At 42.3% G+C, this 13,143-nt stretch overlaps 1 protein-coding gene across 5 annotated transcripts in view; it reads left to right on the top strand.

The window, feature by feature from the left end:
* ELMO1 (engulfment and cell motility 1) overlaps positions 1-13,143 on the top strand; it is a 530,720-nt gene that overhangs the window by 360,526 nt on the left and 157,051 nt on the right. For all 5 annotated transcript variants that reach the window (XM_039239137.1, XM_039239135.1, XM_039239134.1 and 2 more), the window contains one exon: positions 3,477-3,613. In XM_039239137.1, the coding sequence (XP_039095068.1) occupies positions 3,477-3,613 (137 nt within the window). The remainder of the gene's footprint in view (positions 1-3,476; positions 3,614-13,143) is intronic.

Here is a 13,143-nt window from a genome sequence, read left to right as displayed (position 1 = left end):
TGGGTGCATTGTTGCAATGAACAGAATTGGGGTTTGTTAAGAAGTAGGTCAAATAAATTTATCCAATGTGACTCTTCCCCAGGGACTGACTATCTAGGGAAAACCTGGTGTATTCCAGAGGCTGAGAATATCTTGAGCAGATGAAAGAGTTGGATGAGTAGAAGCTATAACCAAGTGGAATGTGTCTTGGGTATTCAAGAGAGTTGTCAGGAGTGCAGCTTGACCCAACCCAGGGAAAGGAGGGGTAAGGTCCAGAAGAGGAGTGTGACCCAGTGATTTGAATCTAACTCTACTTGGATCAGGACTAGTAGGAGGAAAGCAGAGGAATCCTAGACTCCAAATATACCCTAAATGTTCATACTTAAGGTGATGCCACTTGTAAGACTTTACTTCATAAATATCTTTCATATTTGTATTGCTGGGGGAGGTGCAATAGAGGCAGAGTTAATTGGGAATCAGGATGAGGAAATGAGAACAACAGACAATGATGGGCTTTGATTATGGGAGTTGGAATCCCAGCTCCACCACTTGCAAGCCTTATGACCTATGACCTTGGACAAGTCACCTGACCTTTCTAACTCTTATTTTTTTTCTCCTCCACACCCTATCTAACTCTCCTATTTCTAATTTTTAAAAAAGTTGATAATATCTTCCTCGTGTGCTTGTTGTAACAACTAACAACAATGTAGATCTAGTGCCTGACTTCTGGCTATGGCAGTGATATGGCTGTTGTATGGCAGTGGCTGCTGTTGGTACCATCCCATTGCCATGTGTTGTCCATCAGCAGGTGCTGGCTGTACACTTGCTGTGAGCCCCCTTGGACTGGGGGGGTTAAGATTCCAGTTTCTGTTGAAGGAGCGGTGCAAGATGTAGGAGAGTTGGTGGAGAAGTTAATTTTCAAAGCAGCAGTCATAAAGAAATGTCCTGGGCTCTTGTCAGTGAAGGCAGGAAGCCTGCTGGGTCAACTAAACCGCAGGTTTCAAATGCTCATTTGGGGCCACCTAAAGAAAGCTCATGATGGAAGGTTTAATTTCTCCAAGATTTACCTTCCTTATATATAAAATAAGGATAAGCATCACACCTACCTCCCAGGTTGTTATGAGAATACCAGTGGAGCCCCTGGTGCATTATATGTACCCAATAAATATTCCCTATTATTAATGACATTCCTTCCCTCCCTCTTCACCTAAGTAAGTGCATGGTTTGTTGGTCTCCATTTTGTCTCGTTATCTTGGCTTCAATAATCCCATAAAAACTTTAACTAGGGCATAAAGTACACACATAATCGCACTGGGTCCGAAAAGATACTGTGATAATGTGATTAATAACGAGTTCTTGGATGGCAGTAGTATTTTAGAGTGCTTCTGTGGACTTGTAAATTCCATTGGCTTCAGTGCTTAGGAAAGTGAGACTGACAGCTCATTGCCCAGGGCAGCAAACACACAATCCGCCTGTGTTTACATTCCAAGTTCTTTAAATAGCTTTGTATCCCAGGTCAGAACTTCACTCTTGCCATTTTTCTGCCAGTAACACAGGCTGGGGGGTTGGGGTGACATATGTTCTTGCTGCTAATTTCTGAGATGTGAACAGGCTTGACTGGGAGCTGGGGAGAAATCAAAGAACAACCCGTGTTCCTGGAAATGATACGCTGGCACAACATTCATTGTCATCACCACCACCTTGCTCCATGTTGGTGACAACTTTTATCCTTTCAAAGCACTTTCCCATAAGTCATGTCATTTGATCCTCTCCGAAACCTATGGAGAAGGACAAGGAAATTTCATTTCCATTTTTTTAGTGAGGAAAATCAAGACTCATGGGGTGCCTGGGAGGCTCAGTCAGTTAAGGGCCCGACTCTTGATTTCAGCTCAAGTCATGACCTCATGGTTGGTGAGACACAGCCCTGCATCGGGCTTCACGCTGACGGCTAGGCAGCCTGCTTAGAATTTTCTCCCTCTCTCTGCCCCTTCCCTGCTTGCTGAGTATTTTCTCTCAAAAATAAATAAATAAACATTACAAAGAAAAGAAAAGACAATTGAGGCTCAGGAAGGTAAAGTGACTTTCTCCTGATTGGCATGGGCTGGACTCGAACCCACATCTTCTGCCCTCAGACCCAAACCTTTTCCACAAGACTGCACACTGCTGCTAGCCTGTGCCCTTACCTTGTCTGGAAGAAAGTAGCCTCTATGTAGCTTCATATCTACCTTTATAAAGGTCTGGAATTCACTAAGATAGAGGAGCTTGGAACATAATAGCTTGTGGCCTGGCCAGAGCAGCGTGTGTTTGCTTAGGTTTGATTAGGGGTCAGTTGCTGGGGCCTTCACCGGACGATTTTCTCTAAGTAGAATCAACCACATGGCAGGCACAGGGCTTTCTCCAAGCACAGAAGGTCTTTGCTGTAAACCCCGCTCCTGCCCTGTACCCCCTCCTCTCCCAGGCTTCTAGGGCTTGAAATTCTAACATTTGGAACCATGAAGATTAAGTGACTTTTAAGGAGATTCTGATTTAAATAGTAACTATTTCACTATACATAACAGCTTGTATTTTTTTAAAAAAAACTCAGGGTACTGTTTTGGGGGGAGGATCACAAAATCTGGCTCTTTGTAGTGTCCTCATCCAATAAGGCATGAACCACAAGAGGCACTGTAAAGATCAAATGAGATGTATATAAAAGGACTATAGAAATGTAAGCTTCCCAGAGAGCAGGGAAGAAGGGGGTGGCTGGGGTGCCATTCGGGGGAAGGAGGAGAGAAATAGGCACAGCGTGAGCTCAGAGCACTGGGTCTGATATGCAGAAGCACTGCAACGGGGAGGCAGGAAGACAGTCTGGCTGATTTCACTGTTTGGTCCAGGACTGGACCATTCTCGGCCTTCAGAGCCATTTGGGTTGCTTTGACCTCCAGCCATCTGTGTCTGGGAATGTAAAACAAATGGTTAATGGCATCAGGTGGTATATGATCTTAAATGTCCCCCTGCTTACTGCCATAAGAGCGAAACGAGCTCCCTGGAGAAATAACCGAGGATGCTATTTTCAAAGTTGCAATTAATCGTGTGCTTGGGAAAGCTCATCCTCTGCCAGTTAATCTGGTGAGAAAGGAAAAATTAAGAGTGATGGAGCTATGACTGAGAAGGCAGTTTGAATCATCTTTATAACGTCACACAGGCAGATACAGAGCCCAGGGATTCAATACCAAGGATCCTGGAACAAAAGATATAAGGGTCATGTCGTGGGGTGGGTTAGGAGCTGACTTCCTTCAGTCAAAATATGCCTCTCGGGATAGGTCTGACCATCTGACTTTCAACTTCACAGTTGCCCAGGGACTATCATTAGGTTTCTTTTTCAAAATGCCTTACTTCCACTGTGGTCTGAGCCAAACATGCCTCCCGTCATCTCTCCTTGGGACACCCACGTGTGGCTGTGTTCCCTCATTTTGCTCTACAGACTTTCTCTCTTATTTCCCTTCTCTTTCTTCCAGCTAGTGAGACCTGCAACGACTTCCACCCAATGTTCTTCACCCATGACAGATCCTTTGAGGAGTTTTTCTGCATCTGTATCCAACTCCTGAACAAGACATGGAAGGAAATGAGGGCAACTTCTGAAGACTTCAACAAGGTAAGGTGAAGCTGAGGCAGAGGCACAGGCTCCTTTTGTCTCCCAAGGAGCCTCGCCTTTGCACGGTTCCTTAGCTGCCTGTGGAAGGCAGATCAGGAAAATGGGGACGACTGTGATTTTAGGTCGCCTTGCAAATGGAGAAAGAAAGACATATCTGTATAGGTGGGAAGCTTGTACTGGTGATGTTCTCCTCAGTCTGGGATAGGTTTGGACCAACTTTGTTCTTTTTGATTAACCAAACTGGAGCCACCAGCAGAGACGCTTTCTTGAAAAATATTGTCTAGATGAACATTTTCCAGCATGAGTCCAGATGCCTTGTTATTGCAACATCCAGTGGGTGCCCCCACCTGCCCTGCTCTACCAGTGCAGGAGAAAGAATGGGATCCGGAAGGCCGCTCTGTCTAGGTACCTTGGTGTCTTTGTGGACTATGGATGTGTTGAGATAACCTTCCCTTTGCTGTGTCAAAAAGAGTTTATATTAAAATGCAAAATCTCTTTCAAGGAGTGGAGTAAGTCAGTCAAGTTGAGTTGAGTAAGTTTATATGGAACATGTTTTAGTTTACAGAAAGCATTTGACTCTTTGAACGGGCATCTTCTTTGGTTTTCTGTAAGAGTGTAAATTTCCCATTTCTGTTTGTGAGTGAATGTTGAGTCCCAAGAAGAGTGTTGACTGACTTAGAGAAGGCAGAAATATCATGTAAACTTTTCATGTTAAGCAAAGTTTTTATTCTTAGATAAAGGCCTTGTTAACAATAATCACATGGCTAATAATAGCTGATGGTTGAGACAGGTATATTCAGGACAGGTATATTGGGGGAGGTATTCAATACTTTTAATTTGCTACTGTTTTTAGGTCTGGGTTTGCTTGGCTCCATCACCAATACCTGCTGACCCAGGACTGGGGACATAACTGTTGTTGCCAAGAGTCAAGGGGTCTGACCTCACAGTCATCCGGTGGGGCCTTCATAGCTTGTGCTTGGGGCATAACCTAATATCAGAATTCCAACTCTACTTGATGTTCTTATTAGTCTCCTCCCTGTCACCTTTCCTCTGAAATTATAGCCCATCCTTCTTTACCACCAAATTTCTGGTTTGTGACAGCTTGAACTGATGTTGGTTGAAGAGAAAGAAAACCATGAAAAAAAAATGGCACTCTTTGCCGAGCCTCAGTTAGGTGCTAACCTGACTGTCTCCATCAGTATAATGATCTTACCTGCATTTGGAGCAGACAAATGCCATTCTATCTTGGTCACCTTGGGCCATCTATTTAATTTATTGAAATAGGCCCTAGTGACACCCTTCCATGGAGAGCCCTGATGCGCACGATGCAACTAGAGCCACCAAGGGTCTGAACAGCGATGTGCAGGCACAGGTATGATTGAAGAAGGGACGTGAATGAAAGAAACCCAGTAATTCTGCAGCCTCTAAGTGCACTTCACTTGATTTTGAGGGACTTTGCAATTCAGGTACAAATCACCCCTTGGAGAGAGGAATGAAGGAGCAGGGTTTGTACAATCAAGCCCCCCGCTCCAAAAAAAATTGGAGAGTGAAATAGTCTCTGAAATGGTCAAGGCCACTTTGCCCCTAGATCAGAGCAACTCCTCATGTACTACAGTGTTTCTGAAAGCTGTCTGGTCCTCAGCTTCTATGTTCACGGGCCACCTGTCCCTTCAGAAGGGAATCTCACTGGCTGTCTTGTGTTCTGACATCAGGTGTCTTTTTTTGCCCCCTTTTTTTGAAGTTTATGTTTTTTTGAGAGAGAGAGAGAGACAGAGCTTAAGTGGGAGAGGGGCAAAAAGAGAGCGAGAAAGAAAGGGAGCCCAAACAGGCTTCATGCTGTCAGTACAGAGCCTAACACGGGGCTCAATCTTAGGAAACATTAGATCATGACCTGAGCCAAAATCAAGAGTTGGACCCTGGCACCCTGTCTGTCTGCTTTTGGAGAGGATTTCATTCACCCTGCTTCTTCTGAATTACAGAAAATGACACTTTTGTAAATGATAGTAATATAAATATTGTTGTTGTTGATATATGCACAGATAAGGCATTTGGAACATATTTCCAAATTCCTGCAGAGAATTGTTCAAGACCGTTAGCACTTAGATACTTAAATCTTACAGAATACGTAGTTTACAAAATGAAGCCCCAAGAATACATTGTTAGCAAAGGTGACCAGAGGCCTCCATCTGGAGGAGGTGAGCATGGCTCTCAGGGCTGTGTGGTTCATCATGGCCATGTGCTTGGGTCAGTGCTAATGATATCCTGCCTGTGCAGGGTGAGGTCCCCAAAGTGTCACTCTGAAACTTTTTTTTTTTTTGTAATTAACTGATGTAGCTGTAAGAACTGTCTTTAGTAAGATGTGAGGGCCAAGTTCAGGAGACAGTTTTTTACTCATGGCCTTAATGCCATCTTTTTGCATCATCTACCAGTCATAGATCTTTAGTGTCACATAGGTGCTACCAGGTAACGATGGCAGTTTATGGCTGTGAGAAGGCAGCTGGAAGCCTGAGAGGAAGAGGGTCTCATCCTATGCACACATATCTATTGATCAAGAGTGGATACCAGCTGGGGCGCCTGGGTGGCTGAGTTGGTTGAGCGTCTGACTTTCGCTTAGGTCATGATCTCACGGTTCATGGGTTCGAGCCCCACGTCGGGCTCTGTGCTGACTGCCAGCTCAGAGCCTGGAGCCTATTTCAGACTCTGTATCTCCCTCTCTCTCTGACCCTCCCCTGCTCATGCTGTCTCTCTCTCTCTCTCTCTCTCTCCTAGAAAAAAAAAAAAGTGGATACCAGCAATGGAAATGACTAGAGATTTAAATTTTCAATATTAAATATTTTTACTGTTTGCTTTTTTTCTTGTTAGTATTACACATACCTTCATTAGTAACCAGAAAAGTGTATCAGTTATATACTCTTTTATCATGTGTGTACTAGTTTTCTATGGTTGCTCCAACAAATTGCTGTAGACTTTGTAATTTAAGCAATACAAATATACCATTTGTACAAATGTACCATCCTATAGTTCCATAGGTCAGAAGCCATAAGTGGGATTCATGGGTTAAAATCAAGGAGTCAGCCGAGTTGTGTTCCTTTCTGACTGCTCTGGGGTGAACCCATCTCCTAGCATTTTCCATGTTCTAGAAGCCAACCTATATCCTTGGCTTGTGGCCCTTTTTATCTTCAAAGCCAGCCAATAAGCCATCGGTCCTATCCTTCCCACATCATACCTCATCACTCTGATCCTTTTTGGCTTGGATCTTTCACTCCTATGGACCCCTGTGATTACATCGGACCTCCTAGATAATCCAGGATAATCTTCCCTATTTTAAGGTCAGCTGATTAGGAACCTCAGATCCATCTGTAACCTGAATTCCCCTTTGCCACCAAGGTAACATCCTCAGGTTCTGGGGATTGGAACGTGGACATCAGTGCTGTGGAAGGGGGACATTTTTCTCCCTACCACAATCGATGTTTAATTCGTAGGTATATTAAATTTGTATCTGTATTTGTGCATATCACTTTAAACTATTGAAACATAGACAGATAAGCCTTTGGTTGCTATTCTATTCGCTGGTAGAACAGCATAATATCAGTCAGTCCTGGTTGCTCAAGTACAGATTTAACTGTGTCCCTTCTCTTTTATGCTTCTATTCTGCCTCTACCAGCCTTGTGAAAAGAGATGGGCTCTGTATGAGGGCCTCTAGGTCAGTGTCTTCCTGATTTTTTTTCCTGCTGCTTGTCTATGAGCCACTGTTCTTCTTTGCCAGATAATAAGTTGGAAAAGAGAGAAGACGGCTGAAATTTTAAACAGTTCACTTTTCTTCTTATTATTAACTATTGAATTTAGGAACACACATGGATTTGGTGTTGTTGGTAGGTTTAATGCTTTTCTTGTTTCCAAAGATTGCCCAAATGTCAATTCTGAATATCTTAAAAGAGACCATCATGAGACACACTTTCTTTTGAACTTCCTTGGCCACCGTCTCAGACCGTTGCTACTTTGCACAGAGGCATGGATGGCAGATTTGCTTGTCGACCTGTGACCCATGGTTCTCAAAGAAGGACTTAGCTATCTGCCTTCTTAAGCTCATTATCAGGGAAGCAATACCCCTCAATCCAAAATTCTTATTTTACAAACAGTACTAGATTCCAGCAGATGCAGGAATTTCTCCTACAACCCACCTTGCTTGGGACACTAGTTCCTAGATATCTCTTGCTTGGTGGTTACTGCCTCTGCTGGAAGTGAATGTTTGGAAAAGCAGCTGTCTTTTTGCTGCTCCAGACTTGGGAAGCAGAAGATGGGATGTTTTTTATTTATATGAAAGAAGAAGAATTAGAGAGTGATTAAAATATTTATGCTTTGAAAAGTACTTTCTTTCAGTTTCCCAATATAGCAGTCTCTGCAGAATAATCCATTGATTCAGGCCATTGAGTTTGTATTCTGTTTTTGCCTATTATTACCAATATTTTAGAGCATGCATTATTCATTTTTATGGGCATTAGAGAAGAACTCAAACTGCAGCTGAATACCTTGGCATGCAAGTAGCCCCATAATCATGTCGCTGAAGCCCTCATTTTTTAAGCAGGGTAGGAAAGAAGACATAGTGATTTGGGTAGTTCAGGTCTGGGAATCTTATTACCATTAGTTGGTACCCATAACACAAATTGCCAACTAATATGAATTGTATACACCAATGAAGTAGTATGGCCATTGATTTGTAAGGTCTGGTTGTGCTACTCAGGAACTCCATGCCTGAACAAAAAGGGGGGCGGGGGTACCAGTATTCCATCACCCTCTCTTATGGTGGTGTGATACTAAATTAAAGTATTAAATGCAAAAATCCTTCAAGGAAGTAAAATGTCATATGCAGTTGTATTCTTTGGTATGTAATGAGATAAATCCTGTCTATGAAAAATGAGTACATTGCCCTTTTCAAAAGAAAATGGTTTTTTTGGCCATTATGTGAAAAAACAAAGAAGGAAAGAACGAGAAAAGTGAAGCTGCCTATGTACCACAGATTGAGTTCTGAATGGAATGAAATCATTTAACTTCAGCAGAAATAGGGTTTATTCTGAAAATTTCGTGGATTTGGGCATAAACAAGTTAGGTCACTTAGTTTTCCATGTGACAAGCCTAGAGCAGCAGGCTAAAACTCAGGTTTCACAAAGCCCAGGTGCTTAATGGCCAGAGTGAGTTACGGCCTCTCTCGCCATTACCTAGCAGCCCAGACCTCCCGGGGAATGTCTGTGCCTTCTAGATACCTTCCAAATATTTGTTCATGGCATTGGGGTTACTTTAGATGATATCCAAATTGGCACTAAAAACAAGATCAAATGACTGCTATGCTTTCAAATTGCCAAAACGGAAGAAACTAATGATTTGAAAAATGCAGTCGGTCTAGAGCAAAAGCACTATTTTAAAACTTCACTCAGCAGCATAATATGCAAAGCACACATGATAGAGGTTAGGATCTCAGGCTTGCAGATGAGAAATCACCCCTTAACATAGGAGAGGCTGTGCACAGGGAGAACCCAGGCCCATCAGACAAAGCCGCAGCTGCCCCTGGCTAGGCTATGAGCTTCGTCTGAGTCAGCGGGACAAAATCTCAATTAGGAAGGATTGGAGAGCGCAACAGAGGAAACATCCTGGGGAGTCCTCTGGAAGATTATCCATGAAAAACAACCACTAACTGGTCACATCTAATGGGTTACAGTGTGGTGTAGAAGAGGGATTGTTTGAAAGCTTAAAGGCAGTGATGGAATGAATAAGAAAGGGAAATATGTTCACTCCCCAAACTGTTTCCAGCTTACTGACTTTCTGTGCATGCTTTTCAGGGAGCAATTATATATTCAGGAGTCCCCTTCCTAGGCCAGCTCAACTTCACAGTGGTGCAGACAGCGCTCTTGTTGGTTAGCTGAGCTGGCCTAGGGAATGAAAGGTGGTCTGTAACTCTCACCATGAATAAACATGAATCTCCTCATTTGCATGAGGCAGGTGACTGTAAAATATCTCCGAGCAAGTTGTGAAAGGAGGCTTTGTGCATCCGTGCCCAGGGGAAGCTGGGGAGGACTCGGAGTTGTTTATCTTCATTAGAATTCCATCTAGGGCTGCTGTTATTGATCTGAACTGGGCCCAGGCTAGCTAATAAAGTAGGTGTATGTTTTAATTGAAACATGAATACTTAAGTAGAAGAGAAGTCTTTTAAAGAGCCCTGATGTACAAGCAGGCTATCCATTTTTCAGCTGTCTTGGCCATTTACAAGTATTTATTCAAAAAGCTTCTCGTGTTTCACAAAGGTCTTTAAGGTTTGACACAAAGGAAATCGTGCTTCCTGTGGAAGCAAATGCATTACATGAATAGATTTATTTTTTCCTTTGAGGTTTCCTGGTGGATAGGTAGCAAAAGGCTTTGAGTGTGTGTGTGTGTGTGTGTGTGTGTGTGTGTGTGTGTGTGTGTGTTTAAATGAGTGCCTTTAAGCTATTTGCTTAAGGTAGTGTTACTCTTTTTTATGGAATTTGCCACTTACTTTTGGACAGTAATCAAGATATGTCTTCTACTGTCCTCATCAATATGAACTGTGCTATCTAGAGGCAGCAGAAAGACTGAGAAAGAGACCAACTTTACTAACTTTTTTTTTTCAAGAGGTATCTTTTTAAATAGACCTCAGTACATACACTTTCTACAAAGAAATGTATTAATCGCAGGTAACATGGGTCTGACCAAGACATGTGGTGTGAAGTGGCATTTCCCAGATTCTTTTACATGACCACTTCCCTAAAGGTCTTTTATAGACATCTTCCCCCTAATCACCTCTCCCTGACATTTTAATTATGCAAATACATTGTTATCTGTTTATGTATTGTGTGTGTATCTGTGCTTCATACATGAAACAAGTAAGATTTGGGGCACCTGGATGGCTTAGTTGTTGGTTAAGAGTCCAGTTCTTGATTTTGGCTCAAATCATGAACTCATGGTTATGAGATCAAGCCCCACGGCTCAGCGCTGGGCATGGAGCCTGCTTAAAATTCTCTCTTCCTCTCCCTCTACCCCTCCCCAACTCATATGCATATACACACTCTCTCTCTCTCTAAAAGAAAATAAAAAATAAAAATAAATTTTTGTAAAAAGTAAGATTTTTTTGCTCCTCCAATAACCAAATTTCTCCTTCTGGGGGCACGATTCCCTGCCCCATTGAGGATGCAAGGCTGGAGAGGAAGGAGCCAAGGCTGAGTACAGCTGGGGTGTCTGGTGGCATTCCTGGCCAAGTGGCTCGTCACTGGCAGTGTGTCCTTGAGAATGTCCTTTAGCCCCCAGATCCCTTCTTGTCAGTAAACTGACAGCAGCAAAAATAACAATAACAGCAATAGTAATAATAACAATGATATTTCCCCAAACCACAGTATGGATGAGGCCCTTAAAGGTTGGCTTTGTAAGTTGGCCCATACAAATGGGACCATATGCTGGTCTCAACAGACATAACCTAAATTGACAGTTATTGCACTTGGTTGTGTAGTGTAATTGGCCTGCTTTGATTTTCCAAGGTAGTTTGTTCAAATATCTATAAATACAGATTTTCCATACCTCTGTATGGAAATCCATTGAACTTTGGTTTGGCTGCTACAGGAGGCTTTGACTATAATGGGGACAAATTCCTGAGCAAATAGGAAGTCCTCTCTGATGGAAAGGGATGCCCTCCCCAGCCTGCCCACAGATATCTCACAAGTGACTGAGGAGCTTAGCCAAATCTCAGAGGCCCAGCACACTTATCATTCTCTCCCCAGCCAGCTGCATAACCTTGTGCAAGGGATTCAGCCTTGTGAGCTCCAGATTGCTCATCTGTGAGATGAGGATGGGAAATTACTGCCCCTAGGTGAGATCTGAGCCCTGGACCACATCGGGCAGATAAACTACTTGGCTCAGTCTGGACTGGAGTAAACACTAGGTGACACACAGGTTTCTAGATGCCTCTGAATAGGAAAAGGATAGTTATGGAAACACTGATGGCAGATGTTTTCAGAAAAAAAGAAACAAGCTTCTCCTGTGGATTTAATGATTAAGGTAATGGGACACCCATCCTAACATGTTTTCTTTGTGATCCCAGCTGCACAAGGTCTGTATGACTTTTATGAGAAATGTGACTGTGTTCATAAAGTGGTCCATTTCCAGAGACTGTCCTGGGTCATGCCATAATAGCCCAGCCATGTCTCCTTATGAAGGGGTTGTATTCCGAGTCATCCAGAAAGAGTTAGATTTTGTTGACTTTATGTAATTTCCCTAAGAAATGGCTAAACTGTTTAAAATTTGTTTAAGGATCAACTGTTAGGTTTAGTTGGCTAAAAACACTGCTAACGTGTTTTTCTTTCTTGACGTTAACTGGAGCATTTATAAGAATGATAATTACCATGATTGAGTCTGATGAGTAATTCTGGATAAGCCTGACAATAGTAAATCTACATCTTGGAGATTTCTTTAGGTGCAAGATCTGGCTTTGAGTTCTCCTCATTTCCAAAGTCTTCCTAGAGTCATTGTATTTCTTTATATGTGTAACATGTGCTAAACTGACACTTGCTAATTAGAAGACAAAAAGAATTGAAAGTTTCTTCTGCTGGACAGCAGTAAGATACATCAGTCCCTTGGTTCAGCCGCAGATCATCCCTGAACATGAAGATAATAGTAACTCTAAGTTAACTGCTCTACATAACTCTGTTCAACGACTTCTGAAATTTCTCTCCCTTTTGTTAACTACACTTTGGGGTGCTGAATGAATTGTTAACTGGTTCCTATGACCTGGATTCCATATTCCATTGTGGATTGTGTTAGGGATTTGCTAATGGCACAGAAATCATTCTATTAGTAGATGTCCAATTAAAAAGAAATTGCCTACGTTTAAGTAAGGCATAATGAGATTTAGACATTTTAAATTAAAGGGCAGATAGGAATCAGAGTTGGACAGTTAAGAAGAGTACCATTGGATGGGAATCTCGCATGAAATATGAGTCCTCCTTGAATTAAAGGAAAATATTTCTCTTGTAATTGCAAAGAAGGTGAGTGTTTATATGTAATATGGGAGTTGAGAACAAAGTTCTGCAAAAGGCTGTGTTTCCTAAGGTAGAAGAGAAGATCGTGAAGATACTGTCATTTATATGTTCCTTTTTGCCAACTCAGGGTGCCAGATGTTAGGAGGCAAGGGATGGAAGGTAAAGAGGTGCCCTAGATAAGATGAGACAGGGAGTCAGAGCAAGAGAGTGGTGTCAGAAGCCATTTTAAGACTCCAATATAAGAGTTGGGAGAAATTGAAGATCCCAAGTGAAATTTCTAAATATCTCCTGCAGAAATACCAGATCTAAGGGGTCAGGAGTTTAAAAATAGATTTAATTCTTTAACTGTGTATAATTCACCTGCTAATTTAAATGCCATATATGCCTGTGTAAGGTTTTCAAAACCATGCGTTTATATCTGAGCAGCAGTGAATGATGGGTCAAGCAGTCCACTTTCATTTTTTTTTTTTTTTTTTTTTTTTTTTTTTTTTT

This window comes from Hyaena hyaena, unplaced genomic scaffold, assembly GCF_003009895.1.
Source record: "Hyaena hyaena isolate Hyena2069 unplaced genomic scaffold, ASM300989v1 scaffold_153, whole genome shotgun sequence".
NCBI lineage: Eukaryota > Metazoa > Chordata > Mammalia > Carnivora > Hyaenidae > Hyaena > Hyaena hyaena.
The sequence above is the reverse complement of the archived record's forward strand: the minus strand, read 5'-3'. Positions and strand labels throughout refer to the sequence as shown.